The sequence below is a fragment of the Glycine soja genome, chromosome 8, assembly GCF_004193775.1.
Source record: "Glycine soja cultivar W05 chromosome 8, ASM419377v2, whole genome shotgun sequence".
Classification (NCBI taxonomy): domain Eukaryota; kingdom Viridiplantae; phylum Streptophyta; class Magnoliopsida; order Fabales; family Fabaceae; genus Glycine; species Glycine soja.
Genome location: NC_041009.1, coordinates 5,226,494 through 5,250,210, shown reverse-complemented (window position 1 = coordinate 5,250,210; position 23,717 = coordinate 5,226,494). Strand labels below are relative to the sequence as shown.

The 23,717-nt window shown below is 31.0% G+C and overlaps 3 protein-coding genes across 4 annotated transcripts; 1 reads left to right on the top strand and 2 right to left on the bottom strand.

Moving 5' to 3' along the window:
• The first annotated feature begins 460 nt into the window (after nt 1-460).
• Nucleotides 461-7,285, top strand: LOC114424388 (guanosine nucleotide diphosphate dissociation inhibitor At5g09550-like). Of its 2 annotated transcripts, XM_028391229.1 has the most exons (13): nt 461-761; nt 1,460-1,522; nt 1,648-1,731; nt 2,333-2,440; nt 2,564-2,736; nt 3,125-3,236; nt 3,960-4,040; nt 4,115-4,177; nt 4,636-4,737; nt 4,906-5,030; nt 5,812-6,022; nt 6,697-6,771; nt 7,014-7,285. In XM_028391229.1, the coding sequence occupies exons 1-13, from the start codon at nt 675-677 to the stop codon at nt 7,065-7,067; spliced, it is 1,338 nt and encodes a 445-aa protein (XP_028247030.1). In that variant the 5' UTR covers nt 461-674; the 3' UTR covers nt 7,068-7,285. The 2 variants fall into 2 exon arrangements, with proteins under 2 accessions (XP_028247030.1, XP_028247031.1); XM_028391230.1 differs by lacking the exon at nt 461-761 and having other exon boundaries at nt 1,470-1,556.
• Nucleotides 7,286-7,899: 614 nt separating this feature from the next.
• Nucleotides 7,900-11,395, bottom strand: LOC114421372 (ycf20-like protein). Its single transcript, XM_028387259.1, has 3 exons — nt 11,058-11,395; nt 8,673-8,886; nt 7,900-8,558 (listed from the first exon to the last, which is right to left on the bottom strand). The coding sequence occupies exons 2-3, from the start codon at nt 8,849-8,851 to the stop codon at nt 8,114-8,116; spliced, it is 624 nt and encodes a 207-aa protein (XP_028243060.1). The 5' UTR covers nt 8,852-8,886; nt 11,058-11,395; the 3' UTR covers nt 7,900-8,113.
• A 1,749-nt stretch (nt 11,396-13,144) lies between these two features.
• LOC114421373 lies at nt 13,145-17,871 on the bottom strand. Its single transcript, XM_028387260.1, has 7 exons — nt 17,551-17,871; nt 17,369-17,464; nt 17,239-17,279; nt 16,151-16,268; nt 15,548-15,628; nt 14,875-14,971; nt 13,145-13,485 (listed from the first exon to the last, which is right to left on the bottom strand). The coding sequence occupies exons 1-6, from the start codon at nt 17,743-17,745 to the stop codon at nt 14,915-14,917; spliced, it is 588 nt and encodes a 195-aa protein (XP_028243061.1). The 5' UTR covers nt 17,746-17,871; the 3' UTR covers nt 13,145-13,485; nt 14,875-14,914.
• Between the last annotated feature and the right edge of the window lie 5,846 nt (nt 17,872-23,717).

Sequence of the window (23,717 nt, the reverse complement as noted above, 5' to 3'; positions counted from 1 at the left end):
TCCTAGTTGTTTCTGTTTTCGTTTTTGTTTTTTTGCCTTTCTTTCTGAATGTATCAAAATAGATAAAATTTAACATCCATATTATATTAACTTAATTGTATATTTTAACATTCAACTATTATTATTTCAGAAATTTAGTACTCAAGTTTTAAATTCTTACACATTTTACCGAAGATGTGTCACTAAAAAAAGTTTAAAACCAATGTTTTACGATATAAAATGCACAAAAGTAAAAAAAAAAAAACACAAATTAAAAATTTAAATAATAAAATTAAAAAATATATGCGATAAAATTTGCAAAATGGTGATAGTTAAATAGAAAAATGTGCAATTAAATCTATTATATATCAGAAATCAAAATTATTATTATTATTTGATTTTAAAATAAATAAATAAATAGCATTAAGATATGGTTCCATAACAGAAAACACGTGTATGCATTGTGAGAGAGAGTTATTTTGGGGTCAGTCTCGTTACTTGGCGCTAAAGACGTGTTCTGCTTCAAATCTCTTTGACAAATACACAGAAACGTAGACGCTTAAACACAACCCTCCCTCGTTCCTCTCATCTCATATCATCAAATTCAAAAGCTCTTTTCCTTCCTTTTGTGTCTTCATTTCATTTCAATCTCTTTTTTGTTTATTATTCTCTGAAACTCGATCAATCAATCCACTATGGATGAAGAGTACGATGTAATTGTGTTGGGCACAGGTCTCAAGGAATGCATCCTCAGTGGCCTTCTCTCAGTTGATGGCCTCAAGGTTGTTTTTCTATTTAGTTGGACTTTTTCTCTAACACTTCTTTTCTTAATGTTAGATTGGTTTTCTATTTGGTTGAACATGTATCATTTAAGAATGTCGTGTTTTCATTCATTGATTTTAAGAATCTGTTTTCCAATTATATATTGGGAAAAAATGTTATACTTTTATTCAAGAAAGTGAATCAATATATAGGAAAAAAAAGTTAATACTCTTCAAATTATTAGAAGATGAGATAAACTAGTTTATGAAAGTTCTAGCGGAAAACAAAAACAGTAGAAATATCACAAGCTCTGATTAAAAAAAAATAGAAGTAGAATATGACAAAGAAAAAGGACTTTGCTGATCAAAATGAGAATTTAGTTTTGGATAGAGTTTGATGAGATCATTGAGCTGTAGAATTAATTGCATAGTCATATTTGGCCAAGTAATTTATGTAATATTTATTAATATCAATTATGTATTACTTATATAATATTTTGACTTATTTTTATTTAAAAAATATAACATTTCTATTTTATCATTTCAGTTCTTATACTGATAAATATACTGTGTTTTAATTTATAAAAAAAAAACTTATGATGTGTTTTAACTTCTTCCGGAGAGATTAAAATCATATAATTTCAATAATTTTTAAAGACTATGAATGAATAAATTTTAAATACAAGTAATTTGACTATATTACTATCCACTTGAATCAGGTGTTGCACATGGATAGAAATGACTACTATGGAGGGGCTTCTACATCTCTCAATCTTACACAGGTCACTCACTTATGCAGATTTGCAATAGAAGCATGTAAAATATCACCTTTTCATTTTATTTTTGTTTTCTTTTCATGCTAAAACCTCATTTTTCGTTGTTTTTTTTTTCTTCTTCTGGTGTTTAGCTATGGAAGCGATTTAGGGGAGATGACACACCGGCAGAGAACTTGGGATCCAGCAGAGAATACAATGTTGATATGATACCTAAGGTAACTGCTCTCATATGTCTTGACCTGTGGATCAACATAAAACTAGAAAAGTATATACATTTTGTAGTTGAAAGTTGAAGGTTGAAACATTGATGCATGTTGTATTGTATCTCTACATTATGAATTCCTACTCTTGTTTGTTCTTATTTAAATTTACCTTCTAAATTTTGGTAGGCAATAGGCCCGTGCTAATTATGTGTCAATATTTATTGGTTCTTGCTCTTGAGTTTTTATTTTTTATCAGCAAATGTTAATTAATAGTTTTTTGTTAGCAAGAGGGATCGAATCTGTGATCTTTCTTTCCTTGTTTTCTTTCTTAACAATCCAAGCAACTTCATATCTCCATTCTTGCTCTTAAGTGTTAGGCTATGTAGACCAAATTCTTAGGTCGGTTTCTTTTTTAGCGTACAACTTGTGTAAAACAATCTTCAATGTGGAAAAACCAAGAAAGTTGCCTTGAGTTCTCTTCCATGCATCAAATGGCTTTTATTTTTGCCTTTTCTCGGATTCTCCATCATATGGACTCTACTTTTTACTTATACAGTTTCCATTTTTCTATTAATTTATGACAAAAACCAACTTTTCATCTATTTTTTTGTAGTTTATGATGGCCAATGGAGCTTTGGTCCGTGTTCTGATTCACACAAATGTTACAAAGTATTTGAACTTTAAAGCTGTAGATGGAAGCTTTGTGTATAACAAGGGAAAGGTAGGCAGCATATTCACCATGTTCTTTATTTCTTTTGTACACAATTGCTACTTTTTTTATATTGCAAACTTAAATTTCACAAAACCTCTTGCATATTGACATAATATCTTTATTTATTTTTAGATTTACAAAGTTCCAGCAACAGATGTTGAAGCACTGAAGTCACCATTAATGGGACTGTTTGAGAAGCGCCGTGCTCGAAAGTTCTTCATTTATGTCCAAGATTATGAAACAAATGATCCCAAATCTCACGAAGGACTAGATTTAAACCAAGTTACAGCAAGGCAGCTGATTTCGTATGTATTTTAATTCCTTTCTTTTCCTCTCTCATTACTTGATTTTGCATCCCTTTAAATTTGATTTCAATCACTGTAAACAAAAAGAAATGATACTATGGTCTATGAATTTATCTTTTACAAAATGAAGTTTTATCATCAGATAGAAAATTTGAGCACATTATACTTTGTATGGCATTAATGATACAGGAGAAAACAAGATGAGATGTTACTAAGATATATTTTTAATTTACGTCTATTGTGTATGGCATTAATTTAGATTTTGCAGCACTTGGTCAATCTATATACCCTTGTTCCTATAGAAAGCTGCACATGATTTTAATCTAGTTTAATATTAGTTTTGATTAAATCAACTTTACTACATGTTCATTGCTTTCTCCAAATGTAGGAAATATGGATTGGAAGATGATACAGTTGACTTTATTGGTCATGCCTTGGCACTTCATCGTGATGATAATTACTTGGATGAGCCAGCCAAGGATTTTGTAGACAGAGTTAAGGTACTTATTTACAAATTATTCCGTAAGCTTTTGTACAGTACCAAAACTATAATCATATGCCACCTGAATATAGATCTCAAAGTCAATTGCTGTTTACTTGAGATGGTGTAAATATATGAAAAATATCAGAGATACGTAGTTGAAATCAGAGAGCCACTAATCAATATGATCTTATAATTCTTATTTCTGAAGGACTTAAAAGTCCTAGAAGTTACATGGATTTTCTTTCTTAGTCTTTATAAATGCATGAAAAATAGTAAGAGTTGTGACCAAAGGATGCATCGAATTTCTTCTATGTCAAACACATTTCAGTTTCTATTTGTCGGTGCCTTCATTACATTGAACTAATACACCTTGTCTTGGGTACCATAGAAGCACCCTAAAGACTAGCGAGGATAAATGATTATTGATTTGTACCCGAAACTAAATCCTTAATGCATTATGTTATAACGACAACACCATTGACAGAGAGAAAACTAGATGATAGTTAAAAAGCTTCTACTATGAGTCAGAATTTACCATCTGCAATGCCACCATAAATATCAGTTTAAATGTGTCGCTATCCTGTTTCTGGACCATACGGTCGTTTAGTACTGTATACGATTTATCTTCCTCGTGGAAATTTTTGTCATGTGCATTTTAGTTTATTACATTGATATTTTGCATACATAGCATCACTTGTTAAACATTATTAGCGTGTAATCTGTTGTTTGCTTGGTACAGATTTATGCGGAGTCCCTAGCACGCTTTCAAGGAGGTTCACCTTACATATATCCACTCTATGGACTGGGAGAGTTGCCTCAGGTTCTCTATATCTATTTCCTTTTTAAACTTGGAAAACTTCAGGAACTAACTTTGGTTTCATTTATTTCCTTAAGGCATTTGCACGTCTGAGTGCTGTGTATGGTGGAACTTACATGCTGAACAAACCAGAATGCAAGGTAAGTTTGTGAAGATACTTTCTATATTCAGGAAAATAAGTTGCACTGTGATTACTTGTGGTAGGAAACTTGTATCTTGTGGAAGATACTTATATTAAGTGTTCCTTAACCAATACTTTTTCTGGTCTCAAATATAAGAAGAAATTTTTCTTGGTCACAAATATAAGAAAATTTCAATTAACTTTACCTTATTTAATACTATTAATTTTAAAATAACCTTCATTTAATTGAGGTGTTAGTTTCAATGACTCTTTCTTATCATTGATACTAAGTTCCAATGAAGGATAAGAAAAAAAATAATTTTTAATTGAACTTAATGCAATCAAATGTGGTTAACTAACTTTCATAGCTAGTGTGACATTTTTTTTTTATATTTGAGAGCAGAGGGAGTATATGTAAAGTTACTCCCAAGTCCCTTCCTCTATATTTCACTTCACATTTAATCTTGTGGTGCACAGGTGGAATTTGACGAAAATGGGAAAGCCATTGGTGTGACTTCAGAAGGAGAAACAGCCAAATGCAAGAAAATTGTGTGTGATCCATCGTATCTGTCTGATAAGGTTAGATTTCTATGATTACAAGGACTGTGAGCTAGGTTTTCTCAAGTGTTCTATTTAGTTATTGGACATCATAGTTTACAATTACATGAATATCTAAAAGTCTAAAAACATGAATTGCAGCAAAGAGTGATCTTCACTCCATCTGACACTATTTTATTCATCCCACAGGTTCAGAAGGTTGGAAAGGTTGCTCGTGCAATATGTATTATGAGTCATCCTATTCCAGACACCAAAGACTCTCACTCAGCGCAAGTCATTCTGCCACAGAAGCAGCTTGGTCGCAAGTCAGATATGTAAGTTTTCTTTGATCTACTGCGATGCTTTCACATTTTACTAAATGCACATGAAAAGAACAAACCATAAGCAAATGCACAAAGGAACAGACATTTCCTGTGAGGGGCTGTCAAATCCTGCAATTAGTTGTTTGTCTTTTCCTCTTAAAGAAAAAATGTCTTGTTCAGGTTCTTGAGGAAAAGAGATTGGAATCCTTGTAGAACCAAACTTGGCTTACTTTAAATACATGACTGTTGAGTGTTGAGCTTTGTAATCACAGAAAGTGTTTGTAACGGACAGATATTATTTTGTTATATGGCAAAATTGCTTATAAAATGGAAAGTTCAATTCAAATTACAATTTTAAAAATCCCAAAAGCAAAGGAAAAAAAATGGTTTCCTGTGCCAAGGGAGAAGAACTACTGACTAACAATGCATTGTTATCCATTAATTTGGTTCAGTTATGACTTAGAAATTATGAAATTAAAGAGTAGAAGAATGGACTTTGGCCTTGTTCGATTAGCTTCTAACTTTTGGGAGTTTTTAAATGTAAAACTGTTCTATTAATATTTTTTCAAGGCAAGAATGTAGAGTTATTGTTAAGTATGCAAATGCTTATATGGAAGTTAGGTGAAAGAATTGAGGTGTATTAGTTGATTTTAACTTGTGCAACAAGTTTGATTCATTATATTTTGTTTTCCAGAGTACTTGTTGAGAAGTGGATTCAAACTAACTCTTACATGTGAATATTCTTTCTTCCAACTTTGTAGGTTATGTTTGCTCATTTCCCTTGGTATTGCAGGTATCTCTTCTGCTGCTCTTATGCTCACAATGTAGCAGCCAAAGGAAAATATATTGCTTTTGTTACAACAGAAGCAGAGACTGACAACCCTGAGGTGGAATTGAAGCCTGGTATTGACCTTCTTGGACCTGTAGATGAGATATTCTATGACACTTATGACAGGTTTGAACCCTGCAATGATCATGAAGCTGATGGTTGCTTCATCTCTACAGTAAGTATTGAGTAGAATCTCTGATATGCATATTTTATTTTTCTTTTGTTGTTTTCTTATTTCCTAACCATTGTGAAGTGGCACTGGCATGTTTATAATATATATATATATATATATATATATATATATATAAAGAGAGAGAGAGAGAGAGAGAGATAGCACTGGCACAACAATGCATTAAAAAGTTGCTTGTCTTATTTGATTGATGTAAAATATCCAAAGTCTATCACTAATGAACAGGGGCAGGATATGAGGTAAGAAAGAAGAATGAAATATTCCTCTGGTTTAAATAAAGTAATTAAGATCTCATGTTATGTAAGGTTCACAACTTAGAAACCTAAGGTTGGCTATGATTTTAAAATTGGAGAAAACTTAGATACAATACCTTATGTGTTGTTTTTCTATTCTCCAGTCAGAATTGGAGTTTTACTTCAGTAATTTGCATAATCCTTTAATGCTATTATTACGTGGATTATGGAGGTAAAACTCCAATTTTGTTTGTAGAGCAACACAAACACCTAAAATACTGTATCTAAGTTTTGTCCTAATTTTATGTAAAAAAAAAAAGTTCTCTGTTTTCCTTCATGATAAATATGAAATCTTATCTCACTTCTTTCCTCGTTATTTTTATTTTCAAAAATCAGTTGAAATAACCCGAAATTAAATCCTTGCAGAGCTATGATGCTACCACACACTTTGAAACCACAGTAAAAGATGTGGTTGAGCTGTACAGTAAGATCACTGGAAAGGTACATCTCTACTTGTTCCAAGTTCCAACCTTCGCATAACATAGAATTTCTATATCTTCTGTGAATCTGAATAGGATGATTTTCCATATTTTCTTGGAACTCCTGCATCTGCATGCACGGAAACATTTATGCTCTAAATATAATGTTTCCTAAATAGAATATCATATCAAAGGGGAGGAAAAGGGAATGAAGTCTGGATTTTTTTTTCTTGATCATAACATCTTTTTCTTCATTTGTTTCAGGTTCTTGATCTTTCGGTGGACTTGAGTGCTGCAAGTGCTGCAACTGAAGAATGAGATTGCTTGAAATTATAAAACAAGCCCCAGTTTTGAAAGAAAGCTTTATTTATTTATTTAATTTCATATGCTTGTGTTTTTAGATGATTGAATGGGAAGAGAACACATCCTTGTTCCTTTTGCTCGATGGAATTTTTATGTACCATTTATGACTGCATTCTTTAATTCAGACAAACTGTTTATTAGTCAATATAATTGTTGTGATCATTTTCCTTCCATCTCTAAATCCATTTTTTAGCATTAGTTAAAAGGATGTGATTGTGACATACCGTTAGATCATGGTAAAAATAAGACGGTAATGTGCAGTAATAATTTACCTTCCAAGAAAACTATATAGATTTTATGCATCAAGCTTATGCATTGAAAGTCATGGATTTTATGCATCAAGCTTATTTGTTTTAAAATCATAGATTAGTCATTTGTCTATTTATTCATTGAAAATTGATAGTAAGAGCTTTATTAACATAATACTTTCGCACAAAAATCATGTTCAGTTATATAATCGATTGAAGTTTAGCAAAGGCATCATGCGATCTTCAATATTCTAGTTTCCAATCAGGTCACCAGGAATTGAATCCTAAAATTTCGTACTGTTGCTTCACATTGCATAAAATAAAACTTACCAGCACTACTTCAATGAATCAATAGCATCTGCTCACATAAATTAAGAAAAAACAAATATAGAGATACTACTTATACTACTTTGTACTTATAACCCTGCATTAGTATAATTTAAGTAGCTCCAGTGACTCCCAATAAATTTTTTCCCTTTTCAACAGTGAAACTCAGCCACCAGTACAAATTTACAAACAAATGAATATAACAGTTTCTCTTTCACCAAGCACATGCAAAATGGTGCACCGTGCACAGAGCCATAAAGTCATTAAACAATCGTCATATATACTATTCACATATTACAATTACATGTACACCACTATAAGATAGCAATAGAAGAAGACCACGGTCAAAATTATGGCTTAGCAGAGTTTTATGACATACATCAAAAAATTGAAAAGAGAAAGCAAGAAGCACAAGATTTTGAGTTCTTAGCTGCCTAACTTAAAAGCATCTACAAAGAGACCTAAACATATGCCAGCTTTCCAGTAGTTCACCAGCACTAGAAAAGACTGCAACCTCCCAGTCTTCGCAGTAGGCGGCTTTCTATATATTAGCATGCCGATCCCCTCAATTGCAGCTACCACAACACCAGCAACCAGAACATCCCAGTCACCAGTTTGTCCAAGGATTGTAGCTAGTGCATTTGCCGTGTAGAAACCCAAAAGTAGCAGGAATACTTTCAAAGGGATATTCTTTCTAGCTGCGTTCAGCTTTTCTAGAAGTTGTCTGCCACCCGCACTCAGTATCCTACCCAATCGAGTACCACCAAGATTGGAACTGGCTTCGTTGAAGCTTTGTTGGTCACCATTTCCAGACACTCCACCTGTGTTCAAGGCAAAAGCTATTTTCCACCCAGCTCTTCTTCCCAAGAAACTGAACCAAGGTAATGAAAAACAATTGATATTGCATCATTGCATGGAAATAAACTGATGAAAAATCACCATAATCTTGGACCAAGGGACAAAATATTAGAATAAGTTCAATTACCAGCTCTGAGAAAAAGGTGAAGACTTTGTGCCATTTAGAGTTAGCCTGTTAAAATTTGTCTCACAGCAACAACAGTGGATTCTGGAAGTTGCAAGGGCTATACATGAATTTTCAGAGCTTTTATAATCTGTAATTGATAATCTCCATTTCAGAATCGTAGATCCCATTTGACAAGCCATGGATTAAGAAGATATAGTGCTCTCAGGCTCCTAATCTGCACAGGTTCGAAATCTCAAGAAGTTATATGCCGAGCTTCATATAATGAATGCATCAACCATTGAACCACAAATCAACATGAGTTAAAACTTAAAACTAGAATGTATTGGATGAGTTTTAAGGCATAATACTGAGAGGGTTGAGATTGGCAATCAGACCTCTTGACTTTTATTAATGGTGGTTATAAAACAAGGAAATTGCATATAAAAAAATCATGTACATAGAAAATGACGGAACTTCTAAGGGGCCAGAGGAACCTAAAAATATCTTTGCATTTTTTTTTTAATTACTAATATGACACACTAACTCTTTTTTTAATTGCTATATATGTTACACTAAAACCGCCTATGGGCTCATAGTCAGCCCCTAGCCCAGGTAAAGGAAAAGATTTGAGTTAGGCTCCTTGACAACCAACATAAAACTTGCCAAAACCTCAACTATGGATCACTCACAACAGATTCATACTAATACTAGGCTGTTACTCGGAAGTAATGCATTGTATGGCTCAAACACAGTGTTAAATGAGCTAGTCAATGTATCAGCGTTCAGATGCAGTGTTAAATGAACAAGGTCCTCACATTTTTCTGTATCGATGTAAGTAAAGAAGCTAGTTCAAGAATGCTTGATTAAGTTTAGTCCTTTGATTATTGATACTTTGACAAGTCTTTAGAGATGGTGAACGTCATCATAAGGAGAAGAACTAACATCATTTATCTTCAAGAAACTAAATGGGCTGGAGAAAAAACTGAGCTAGACAATACAAGGATTAAACTTTGGTATGCCATAAAGGTTAGAAGAAAGAATGGAGTGGGTATATTGTGGACAGGAATTGGAAGAAAAATGTGGTGGATGTATAATGGATAGGGGACAAAATCTTATCTTTAAACTTAATGGTTAATGGTTACACAAGAGACTATCAATATCATCAGTGTTTATGCACCACAAGTCCACAAGTAGGATAAGAAGCACTTTTGAAATAAATGTTTTGGGAGGATTTGGCCGGGTTGGTTCAAGGCATTGAACAAGAAGAGATTCTCATAGGCAGTGATCAACAAAGCACTATCATCTTGTATATTTATCATGACAGAAGCAAAAACTTAGGAGAATAATTGTTGCAGGTTTCTACAATTCAGAAGATTGTCTAGGTTTCAAGAGGACTGTTGTGATAGTCTTAGATTAGTACTGAGTATAACGAGAGGATAATTAGGAATCATCATGTTTACAGGTGGTCAGGTTTCAACTTTTAAGTTAGCAAAATCAATGTGCATTATATAATTTTCTAAACTTTAAAGTATTGAAATTTCTAAGTCCAAAACTGTATCTAGATTCTGGATCATCTTATGAATGATGAGATGTTTGCATTTGTTTTTGTAAGCTCAAGTGCAGATTATGAAGATAAGCTAAAAAAAAAATCGCAAACACATAAGCAGTTCACTTCAGGATATGTTATTGTAAAACAGTTACAAGCATAGTTTATTTGAAAGCACACTTACATATGAGAACTTTTAGAAACTGCCAATACGAGGCAAGTGAATAGTTTATAAACAGTCTGGAAGCATTCAACAATTAAGTGAATAAAATAGAAAAGAAAGCAAGCAACCCCAGTTCCTTAAATCCAGTTGGGTAAAAACATGCATTTAGTTACACAAAATTCCCATGCAGCGATGTAAATAGAGTGGAATAAAACGTGGCCTAGTCAAGAATTTGCAAAAGCCACAATTGAAAACAGTAATTACACGCAAAGAAACAACTATATTCACCCTAAAAAGCTCCTAAGGGTATGTATATCCACGCTCCATTAATTTAAGAGTACATCACAAACCAGTGATCTAAACCCACAACTAAAATTCAAGGGTAAGTATACAAGATACACCCGTGTGCACTTTAAAGGCAAACTGGAGGGGAGCTTTATCTATACTTAAGCATCAGTTGCTCAAGAAACAAAAAATATGTTAAAACAACAACAGTCAAGCCCCCTCTGTTGGACAGTAAAATGTTAAAGCAATTGCAGGCAATTTCAAGACCCCTGTGGATCCATCTACAGAAATGATGGTTGATTCTCTGTTATAGTGCAAACAGAATAACACGTTACTAAAAATCATGCAACATTACTTATTACTACCCAGAAAAAAAAAAATAGGTCAAATGAAGTAAAGAGGTTAGTGTTACCTTAATCAAGAGAACCCAGCAACACACGCACGTGAGCGGAGCCTGTAGAATCGCAAACAAAAACCTTTTCTTTATTATCCGATGCCACTCTCAATTCGGGTCAAACCACTTATCCGAACCGAACCACTGATATCGGGTCAGAGAAATCTGAATTTAAAAAAGAAACCCTGTTCAATCAAAATGCTGATATGATTTCATTGAATGAATATTTAAGAACCTTTAACCCATCATCCAGTTGAAGAGAAAACAATGAATGGAGGACGTGGATGCACTGCAAATAATGGGAGTATTTTCGATTACACTCTCTGGCCGTACATTCATCATATTCATGTTTTATTAATTCACCAAATTTTTTTTATCTTTTTATTATTAGAAGAGATTCAAACTCATAAAAAAAAATTCTTTAACCATTAAGTTAACTTTATAATTTTATTATTTCACCAATCTTATATAATAATTTAGTCTATGCTGTTTGATTAATTAATTTCAGCTCTGTTTCCACATTGCATGCGCTCAAACAGGAGAGGATAGATGTTGCCATTGCTTCCAAGTCACCAACTCAGCATCAGGTCAATGTTTGCTGCCGAGCTCTGTTGAGTTTTTTCAATCACAACTCTTTTTATATTAAAATAAATAAAATATACTAGTTTTTTTTTTCATGTCGTGGTTGTGCCATGTTTTTATCCTTCAAAAGGAGATTAACTAACTAATACTGTGACAAGTAAAATATACTGGCTTTGATTTCGTATACAAGAAGAAGAAAAATGTCTTGAGTGATGGTTTTAAATATCGACAAATTTTAGTTAATTTTAGTTCATAAAGAGACCATCTCCAAAGCATCCTTCATTGAATAGGGATTTAATTTCAATTTTTTTTATTCTTAATATCAAATTTCAACTGATAACAATTTAGAAAAATAACTTATATTTTAATTGAAATTAGTGTCTCTTAACCAACTTTTTAAGGTGGTATGAATTATTTTTTTCTTTCTTTCTTATATTTAAAACTGTCAACTTATTTCCAACAAATCTTAATATCTCTAATGACCTGCCTACATAAATCAGGATCTTTCTTTTCATTTTGAAAAATCAATAATCTCCTACACCTCCAATTTGCATACATCATTGAGCATAAAGCTGTGACATGCATGAGAAAGATATCTCTATTTTTTTTATTTTATTTTTTTTGCTTAGCCAAGAGGAAGCAGTGTTGCCAATTAGTTAAGTCACTATAATAGTATGCAATAAAATTTGAGCAAAATCACACTAAAGAAATAGGTGATCCCTGGTTCCTCAAAAGCATGACAGAAACAGCATCGAGTATATCTTGTTATTTGATAAGGACGAACCAAGGATAAAGCAATTAAAATTTGTGCTTTAGGTCCACCAGAAAAAAATATTTACTATTAGTATTTATAAAGTAAGAAAAAAAAGTCTCATATATTGATAAAAACATCACATATATTAGTTTCACATATATTAGTAAAAAGGTCCAACATATTTAAAGTAAAATATCTCTTGTAAAATTTGTTTTAGACCTGGCTTATGGTTGGGTGGGTCCTATTCTTGTAAGCCAAAGCCTAAAAGGAAACTCGAGGGAGAAGTTAAATTTGTGCCAAAACAGAATAGCCAAATAGGAGAGATATCATGATAAAGAGAATATATTGCAGGGCAGTAAGAAAAGAAAACCCTGTGAATGTGATTGTCTTTAAAATCATTCAAAGTTCCTGTGTTGAATTTTGCGGATGAAACATTTACATACTACTCTTTTACGGTAAATGATTGTAATCAGGTTAATGTGTTGACCAAATTTAATTCATCTTTCTGATTGTTCAGGAAATATTTTACACCTGGAAGGACAAAACTGAGCATTTTCAGAGAATTCATTCAAAGACTGGGGTCCCCTTATAACTATATGCTCTTCTTTGACGACGACTATAATAACATTCCAGGGGTAATTAAGTGTGCGCCAGTCGATTTTTTTATATATTTTAATTTTCTTAAATTTTCTTGCCAATAATTGCTTCCACATTTTCAACTGGGTTCTTAATTGGACGGTTGGATCATATTAGTGTGAATTTTACCTTCTTTGGTCGGAAGAAGAATTATCAATTTATTATATATATGTAACATGATTTGTAGTGGCAATCACAGGCCTCATCAAGCATTTTGGTTACAAATGGGGTATATCTTGGAGCATTCAGAGAAGGCCTCACAAAATTTTCTCAAAACAGGAATGCATCAAAGAAGAACAAACAGAAAAGGCCCAACTAATACTCTCTGAAGGAATATACTCTCAGCGGTGATGCTGAAATTGAATATCGTACTGAAATTTCTCTATGTGCATTTATTCAGAGCCACATCGATTGACGATTTCAAATATGTTGCCTCTATTACTCCCAATTCCCAGGAGGAAAATTAAAGTGTACCTGGAGCATTTTTAATATGAAAATTAAATGTATATCTACTTTAATAAGAATCTCAATGCTAACAAAGCAAGCAAGCAGAAATGGATTACATAGTACTACGAGAAGCCAAATATGATACATAAGATTTAATGATTGATTGAGGCTGGGTGTTTATATTTCAACTGAGTAAACAAATATCCAGACAATTTGGTTTACTGTAAAAGTGCACAAATAAAGATGCATGTTTTTATCTTAGAATTTGATTTAGAGCTTAAGTCAAACTCACAAAATTGGCTATAAGAATTGCACAAACCTTATAAGGACTATATTGATCATATCTCTTATGTATGTGAGATTTCAACATTATCCATAGATGATTATCTATAAGACATGATTGAAAATTTCCAACGATTTCCCTTAAGGTAGAAATCCACTTTTTTCTCTTATTGGCACACTGCACTTTTCCCTCGTAGAATAGCTAAGGATAAAGTTATTAACAAGAAAATGCAATATGCATTTGTTCTTGAATTAAATTAAAGATGATTTTTTCAAGAGTATTTTCCTGTCGTGAGTTCAATTTTGAGATTCAAGCGTATGAAAGGAAAAAAATTGTTGGGAAGAACCTTCACTTTAGTTGATCACATGTTGAGAGATTAGTTTGGTACTTATTCAGTTAATAGGTTATAGGTACTCCAAGACAATAAAAAAGAACAAAAAAACTGAATGATAATGGCAACTCAACACAAAAATCTATAATCAGACTCTAATACCATTAAGGTTTTTTTTTTTTCCCTATCAATGTAATTATAAGAAATCCATACATGATTTTATTTAAATAAAAAGAAAATCTAAGAAATTTTAAAAAACTAACTTTTTTTATTTTTGTATTTTCATTTAATTATGATTTAATTATAATGTTGTTATATGTCAAATAAATATTATTTTTTATTACAAAGAAACAGTTTTTTTAGAAGATACAAATCTTATTTTGAAAAAATTCTCTCTTGTTTCAATGGGAAAAAAACGGTAAAAAAAATAGTTTCTTCACTTACTAAAGCCTTTAAAAACTCCCATCGGAGGAGACGCTCTTATTGTAGCATTAGTGAATTAATATGATATACGTTCAAAATACCTTGAACTAATCACAGAATCAAATTTTAACTTTTACAACAGAAACTGCTCTTACAAACTGAAGATTTAATTAAATATCGTCATTTATAATTGGATCCAAGCCTCTATAAAATCTGAGACAATTTTAAACATTATTTTATATATTTACAGAGACAGGCCGAATAGCCAACCTTTAATGGCCTACATCTAAGAACATAACCCAATATACAAAGAATGAACTAGCAATTCTGTAAGCATTACTAACATAAACAGAGATTCATAGGCTTGCAGTAGACTTACCTTCACTACAGATTAATTTCAGCACTACGTTCAAAATGTTTTAAACTCTCTCAGCAAGGAGTAGTTGTTCAAGTTCCTCTCTGCGGCGTTCCAACTCCTGGATGCGTCCATAAAAGCAAGTAAATAAAGCAGGTTTTCTTGATTAAAAAAAATGTATTGTCGACAAGATCAGCTGGAAATAAGAGTCTTAATCCTCTCGGTTAAGATTGAAAACAAGCCCATGCTATTGATCTTTGTATCCAATCTCCACCAATGATGATGTACATGAAAAGGAGAAGCACTATTGCAATATGACTACAACAATCTAACATGAAAAGATGCAAACCTCTCGTGCATTATTTATTTTGAGACTTAAGTTTTGAGTTAGATACAGTCCTTCACATTTTCAAATCATACAGTCACTGTTCACAGCCTTCCAGAATTTGAAAATACCAACATCCAATTCAGACTGATAATATTAATCCATCTTCAATTACCAGGATTGATATATCATAAGAAAATCTAAGATCTCTATAGCTCGTCAATATGTGAGTTTTTCCAATCATGCAAAGCATGCTACCAAGATCAAGCATCATGTCAAAATTAGATCCTCATTATGTCATTTGCAACAAAGGAACCACAAATAATAGACGTGAATCAGATTAAATCATAACATTTGAACATAGCAGCATACCTCCAGATCCTTGGTGGCTTGCTCTCTTGTAATCTCTTGCTTCTGGCGGGCACGTTTAAGAAAACCAATGCAAAGGATACCCTTCATGGAGGAGAGAAGAAATTAATACAATGAAAGCAAAAAGAATGTCAGCTTGTCATTCAATACCCAGAGTGAGAATAATCTATTAGAAAATCATTTTAACTGTGTCCAACAAGATGCATATCAAACACAGACAGTGGGGAATGGGAACTGAAATAAAATACCAAGTTTGTTGGGCAATAGAACACTATAAGCAAGTTAAGATATCCTAGAATGAAAAGTATTTAGGGAAAAAAATGATTTTGATTGTATAAGTCATATGACCAAGGAATTGTTTAAGTCATATGACCTCACTCTGATAATATTGTATAAACTACCCAATACTTTGCCAAGATGACAGAAAAAGAATAAATTTTTAAGTTAATATACTTGCATAAGGAATGGAAAGAAAAATCAAATTGTCCAGAATTATTATTATCTATAGCTATGAACATACTTTTTTTGTACATAACATTTAAATTGAATTAATAAAGAGTAAAGGCATTATATGACTAAATAGTTTGTTCTCTTCAATGATCTTACTGAAACAACATAAACAACACCACAGGCAAGTAGCAAATAACTTGCTATGCTCTGTAGAAGAAAAAGGTCCCTCCGGTCCCCAATATAGCCAGGAAATGCCCTTGTCATGACTGCAGCACTGCACAAACAAAACCACCATTCAGAAATCAAACAACAAAGTTTATGCATCATGAAGAAAACAAAAACCATACTAAATAGTTTACTTACAACATTTCGTTTTATTCTAAATACTAGTTCCCAATCCCAATTAACAACGCACTACGAGCATTTCCTAGTGGTCATTGCTTCCCTTACCCTATACCCTACGACATGCAATTAAACTAAGTAGCTAACACTATTTCTGTTTGAACTTTACAACTAAACATCTAACATTAAAACTGATTTTGCAGTTTTGCTAAGCATTGACCAAGGGCTCCAGTTAAGGAAAGAAAAAAGAGACATTTATGATGTGTTTAGATTAGATTCAATTTTCACACAATCAATTTCAATTCCATTTCTCCAGTCAAAGAAACAAATAGTTGTTACTTGCTTCCACTTTTTCAATTTTTCACCATTGTTTTAGGTGCCGAAATTGATTCTGGTAGCTATCCAAACACAATATTAGTAGTGTGTATTTAGTTAAGTAAGGAAAAGTATTTAATAACCCCCAAGGAGTTGGTTGCGTGAGCAAGATAGGGCTGGCATCTGAAAAATCATTTGAACCCCTACTTGTTTCCTTGGATAAGGTAAATGTGAATGCATTCTCTTTGAGCTCAGAAACTCTCTCTGCCTTAGATAGAGGCCACATTTCCTCCTAAATTTCATATTGAGATTTACCTTTAACTTGATTTTATAATAAAAATTTAAACATAAATCACATTATTCCAAAATCAATTTTAACCAAAATCAACTCCATTCAAAATCAATTTTGTCGAAACTCATCCAAACACGCACTTAATAAGGTACATTTTTTTATCCATATGCTAGGAACGCACTATTAACATTTTTTATCATGTGATTATGAGATCGCATGATTTAACAGATAAGTTAAATTAGAACGTAGTGGAAGTAAGCATCATAATTTAGAGAAAATCGAAAGGAACACGTACAAGATCTGCAGCATACCCCTGGCAGCCCAATACTCCAAAACCTGCTAAAGGAACATTCAATTTAGGTCACAAGTCATAACAGAGCACGCGAAACAGCACGTGAGTGTTAACAACTAAGCGAAAACGGAACCTTCGAGAACTTTATGATGAAACTCCATTCGGTCTCGGCGAGGACCACGAAAGCCGCTATAAGAACGGCGTAGCACCGGAATATGCCGTCGAAAATCTGAAACCAATAAATATTAGACGGTAACGGAAAGTGAGGAGCGGAGATCGAAGATTTGGAGAGAGAGAGAGAGAGAGAGATGTTACGTCAGATGCGTGTTTGAAGGAACGGACGGCGGAGAGGACATTGACGGCGATGCAGAGAATGGCGGCGAGAGAGGTGAGGAAGCTGAAGCATCTGCACGCTACCAGGAACGGGTCTGCTCTGTTTCTTATAGTGGTCGACGACGTGGTGGTGGTGGTGGCCGCGTTCTGTTCCACTACGTCGTCGTTTCGAGACATTTTGTGGATGAACGCTGGTTATTACTATCGGAGGTAACACAAGGTTGAGGGTGGAGAATGGGAACGGGAATATTTTTTTTTAATCGCATTCGCTTTTGCTTTTCTCTGCTTCGATATCTGTGTCTGAGATTCCAGTGGGAAAACAACACGTGGCTGTTGAAACATTGGAATTAACCCTCTCTCACTCCTAAGAAATGCTTTCTTATTCTCACACCCCCTTTTTAAGTTTACAGCCTAAATTGTTTTAGGGTTCTGATAAGTCTACTTGATTAAGAATTTAAAAATAATATTATTTAAGTAAGAATTAATTATTTAATTCATTAAAAATTAATTAATTTAGATGATTGGGATAAATTTATTTTAAATTTATAATTTTTTATAATTTATACTTATCATTAATATTTTTTTTCTTTTTTAATAGTTTGTCAATATATTTTTTTCTAAAATATATTTTTAGTTTAAAAATAAGTATGCAAGAAACATTATAAATTGGTCTTATAAAAAAGAATCAACATAATTTTAAATTTAAGTCTGAACATAAAAAGTAAATATTTTTAATTAAAATCACAAGAAAAAGTAAAATAAGTTATGAATAACTCAATTTATGCATTGATCCTAGTAAAAATCATTTTAGTTTTTAATCACTGACCCGAATAGGAATGATGATATATAGGATCGGGATAGGATACTATAGTACCCGTACTCATACTTATATTTAAAAAAAAATAATAGTTAATTTCATATCCACATAAATAATAACTTTAATCATATTTGTATACTTGTTGAATAATTTATCATATATGATGATTTTATTGAATCATAGTACAATCTTGATTTACTTTCCGAGTACATAATCTATCTTCAAAATATTTTTTTGGTCATTTTTAATAACCAAAAAATTTATTCTAATTATATGATTTTTAAAATAGTGAGGAGTCGAGCATCTCACACACAAATTCATACATGATCATATGCTTACGCGAGGGTTATTATAAAAGTGAATAAATTTATGATAATGGATAATTTTATAATTATGTGAAAGAGAAGAAGAGAAAAAAAACAATTAAGATAGAATAGATTGTATATATTATAACAACAACTGGTCTCCACTAGTCCAGGTACATGAAAAAGTGCAAAGGAAGATTGAAAAGAAAACAAGCATGTGTAACAGAAGAAATTGAACAAGACAGATGTGAAAAAAGATCACTTATTGAAAGCAACAATAACAACAGGGAACTGAATGAAAATGGAGAGTGGAGATGAGTGATTATTTATGAATCCAAATCCAAGTGCTTAGGGGATGGGAAGGGTAATTGGTGGTGGTAGCAGTGGCGACAAGTCAGAGATATCTATCTCTCTAGGCTGTATGACAGGTGGCACTACTGGCTGCAGCTCAGGTATCAATTCTGTCTGCAGGAGATTCCTTGCTGCGAATGCCATGTCCATATGCATGCTTGAGAACGAAATAGCAATCAACAAACCCAAAATCATCCAACTTTCACACTTAGAGGCCATGGCTATATAGCTTCTTCTCTAGATATTATTCCAATGACTACTGCATGCATGCATGCCCTTTTATATACAAATATTTCTAAGCTCATCATGTCATTCCCATTTCCCTCATTAAGCCTACACCATGTTAAGGTTTCAATAATTCAACATCCTAATTTATTACTTATTATGGTTAATTTACTAGTTGTACCTCTTTGCCAAATCCTACGCCAGGGAAGCCACCCCATACTAACTAAAGTCATCCTAAGTTTAATTTACCTCATTAAGCATACATAAGCTTATCTATCCAAATTATTATTCTATAATTTAAATAGTTAAATTATTATCTATTTGGATAGATAATAGTTTTTATAAAATAGAATAATAATTTGGATAGATAATAATTTAACTATATAAATTATAGAATAATAATTTGGATAGATAAGCTTGTATGTAATGTAGATAGTGAAAAATAGAATGAAGAGTTTAAAAAACAAAAAAAAAAGTGAAGTGGAAATTGTTATATATGAAATTAGCCTTTTAAAATTCAAATAGTATTTTGTGTTAAAAATAATTATTTAATATTACTAAACTTTGACATATTATTTTATTTTTTGCTATAATTTCTATTTTATAATGTTATTTTATTTTTTGTTTTCTGATTATTAACTTTTATTTGTTATATATTTTTTGTCTGACTTTGATAAATTCTTGTATGATTTTTAAAACATTACAATGATATTTTTTTTTATATTTTAGTATCTTGATAACTTATATCTATGTCAATATTGATAATTTAATTTGTATTTTCTTATAATTTTATTTTATTCGGATAGGATTTATGTTGGAAAAATGTCTTTTGTAAAGAGGTACAACTAGTAAATTAACCATAATAAGTAATAAATTAGGATGTTGAATTATTGAAACCTTAACATGGTGTAGGCTTAATGAGGGAAATGGGAATGACATGATGAGCTTAGAAATATTTGTATATAAAAGGGCATGCATGCATGCAGTAGTCATTGGAATAATATCTAGAGAAGAAGCTATATAGCCATGGCCTCTAAGTGTGAAAGTTGGATGATTTTGGGTTTGTTGATTGCTATTTCGTTCTCAAGCATGCATATGGACATGGCATTCGCAGCAAGGAATCTCCTCCCCCAGACAAACTTTTCAATTAATGACTTACCTATTGACTTGCCTGGCGGCCCTGACGTCTTCCCTCCACCAAATATTCTTCCCATCCCCTAAGCACTTGGATTTGGATACACAAATAAGGCTTTTTTACTAATCGGGCCTAAAAAAATTCAAAATTTCTCATTTGATAGTATATTTCAAAAAATTATCTAAAATGGAGTAAGTCTTTTGTTACGACTTCTGAAGTCGTAACACCTATTATAATTTTTTAATTTTTTTATTTTTTAACTGAAGTCGTAAAAATATTTACGACTTCATTGTAAATATAATTTTTTTACGACTTTAAAATTATATTTTTTATAAAAATAATCAAAGTCGTATTTTGTTTTATGATTTTAAAGCAGTAGAATGGTTTTTTTTTTTTAGGTACACGACTTTGAAGTCGTAACCTCTCTTTTTTTTATAAAAAAATGTTGTTTTATTATTTGCAGCCTATTTTTAATATGTTAACTTTTTTTTTTTTGTAAATTTGTTTTTTTAATTTAATAATGTTTATGATTTTATTTTTTTAAAATAAAAAAGTTAAAAAATATATTTAAATATATAAAAAATAATATTAAGTTGATTTTATAATGTTAAAAAAAATAATATTTAAATATATTTTTTGCTATAGTTTCTATTTTATAATGTTATTTTATTTTTGTTTTCTGATTATTAACTTTTATTTGTTATATATTTTTTGTCTGACTTTGATAAATTCTTGTATGATTTTTTAAAGATTACAATGATATTTTTTTTTATATATATTTTAGTATCTTGATAACTTATATCTATGTCAATATTGATGATTTAATTTGTATTTTCTTAGAATTTTATTTTATTCGGATAGGATTTATGTTGAAAAAATGTCTTTTGTAATAATTTTATAATATTATTTTATTTATTCTTTCTGATTATTAGCATTAATTTGTTATAGTTTATTGTCTGATTTCCATAACTCATTTTATAATTCGTTAGTGATTACAATGATATTTCACTATTTTTTTCATTTTAGCATCTCTATAATTTATATTTATGTAATTAATAATAATATATTATTTTAAATATTTTTCAATTATAATGAGTTTTTTTTATAATTTTAACACAATTATCTAGAAGAGATATGCTTGAAGCTTAGGTAATTCTCATCTAACAATACAATTATTAATTAATTCACGATAAATTCAACTTTTAACGGGCATCATAGTAAGGTTAAAGTGTGCCCGCTGCCTAGTGTGTTGCCTTCCGGATTGGGCAAGGTTGGATTGCCAAACACGTTAAAATCCACAATAATAAGTAATAAAATACTAGGTTTATTTTTGTTATAATTAAAATAAAATTATATATGCACAGGTTTATTTTTGTTGTAATTATAAATATTAATTACTTGATGGTAAATTAAACTTAGGATGACTTTTGTTAGTATGGGGTGGCTTCCCTAGCGTATAGGATTTGGCAAAGAGGTACAACCAGTAAATTAACCATAATAAGTAATAAATTAGGGTGTTGAATTATTGAAACCTTAACATGGTGTAGGCTTAATGAGGGAAATGGGAATGACATGATGAGCTTAGAAATATTTGTATATAAAAGGACATGCATGCATGCAGTAGTCATTGGAATAATATCGTCCCCTAAGCACTTGGATTTGGATACATAAATAATCACTCATCTCCACTCTCCATTTTCATTCAGTTCCTGTTGCTAGTGTTGCTTTCAATAAGTGAACTTTTTTCACATATGTCTTGTTCATTTTCTTCTGTTACACATGCTTGTTTTCTTTTCAATCTTCCTTTGCACTTTTTCATATACCTGGACTAGTGGAGACCAGTTGTTGTTATAATATATATGATCTATTCTATCATAGTTGTTTTTTTTTTTTCTCTTCTTCTCTTTCACATAATTATAAAATTATCCTCTATTATATATATCATAAATTATTTAACAAGTATAATAAAAATGATGATAAATTTATTAACTTTTATAATAGTTATTTTAAAAATTAGATCAACGGGTGTGTAACGTGTATATAAAAAAGAAAGATTAATATATATCAATGTAATTTTGATAATTATTATATGTATATATAATTTTCAATTGAATAATATTTTCTCAAACTTTATCATTAGACTAAAAGTTCCTTTTACATCAATCACATATTCACCAATTTATATTAATCTAAAATTAGTTGATATCTAATTCATATATATTAAAATCAACTTAATATAAACATAATTATTAAAATTATATTAGTATAATTTATTTCATCTTCACACACACACATATATATATATATATATATATATATATATATATATATATATATATATATATATATTCCTCCTTATTTTAAAAAAATAAATTATACTTATGTAAACAAAGAGAAGTGAAAAGAGAGAAATTTTTTTGAAATATAATAAATGATATGATAAAGAAATAAATCCATACAATAATATTGTATAAATTGTTATAAGAATTATTATACATTTATCATATCTCTTTTAAAAATCATATAATTAGAAAATATCTTTTAGTTATCCAGTCACTTGTTTTGTCAAATTTTATTTAAGAGATAAGATTTTATTCTTTTGTACACTTTTAAATTTTAAACTTGGGCAATGGCTTTTGGTAGTAAGAAAAACTAAGTGTCCAAGATTTTTTAATGTTTGATTTGAGTTCCTAAAATTAATAATTTTTTTTTCTCATTTTAGTTCCTAGTCTAAGAACTTCAGTGATAATACTAATAATTTTATTGAGACCATGTTATTGAGATTCATAATCGTATCCTTCTCTCTTTTCACTCAATTATTTTATAATCTTCTTGTTACGTAACATTTACGTTACGAAGTATTTCAATATGTCGTATCTTCGTATATGTGTGTGCGTTGATGTGTGATACAAAACGAACATCACATGGGTTGCGAAAAATTTATAGGATGCATGTCCAGAAACAAATAAATTATAAGTTTTTTCTCTCTATAAAATGAACTTTAATAGGCGTGTTTGGCTATTAGAACATCATGCGTTTGTTGGCGATTGAATCCAGATTCGACAATCACTTTGTGATTCATTAATAATAATGGTTCGATTACAAAACAGCACGCAACGAAACAAAACAAAAACATGTGATGATGTGAATCAATTTTGTTTTTTTAAGAAATACTTGTTTTTTTTTTTTTTTTTACTTTTGACAACTTCTTCAAAGAAAAAGGTGGTTATTTCCACCCAAAAAAGATTAAGCAAACTTTCTTGATCATGGAATTTGTGTTTAAATTCCGAAAGTATGTTTCTGAAGCAAATGTCTA

Coding starts and splice junctions, on each gene's coding strand:
- LOC114421372 (XM_028387259.1), bottom strand. CDS start 8,851: ATGGCTTGTCAAATGGGATCTACGATTCTGAAATGGAGATTATCAATT. Junction 8,559..8,672: donor TCACCTTTTTCTCAGAGCTG/GTAATTGAACTT, acceptor ACCTTGGTTCAG/TTTCTTGGGAAGAAGAGCTG.
- LOC114421373 (XM_028387260.1), bottom strand. CDS start 17,745: ATGTCTCGAAACGACGACGTAGTGGAACAGAACGCGGCCACCACCACC. Junction 17,465..17,550: donor CCTTCAAACACGCATCTGAC/GTAACATCTCTC, acceptor TATTGGTTTCAG/ATTTTCGACGGCATATTCCG. Junction 16,269..17,238: donor AGGGGTATGCTGCAGATCTT/GTACGTGTTCCT, acceptor TTGTTTGTGCAG/TGCTGCAGTCATGACAAGGG.
- LOC114424388 (XM_028391229.1), top strand. CDS start 675: ATGGATGAAGAGTACGATGTAATTGTGTTGGGCACAGGTCTCAAGGAA. Junction 2,737..3,124: donor ACAGCAAGGCAGCTGATTTC/GTATGTATTTTA, acceptor CTCCAAATGTAG/GAAATATGGATTGGAAGATG. Junction 5,031..5,811: donor CTTGGTCGCAAGTCAGATAT/GTAAGTTTTCTT, acceptor TTGGTATTGCAG/GTATCTCTTCTGCTGCTCTT.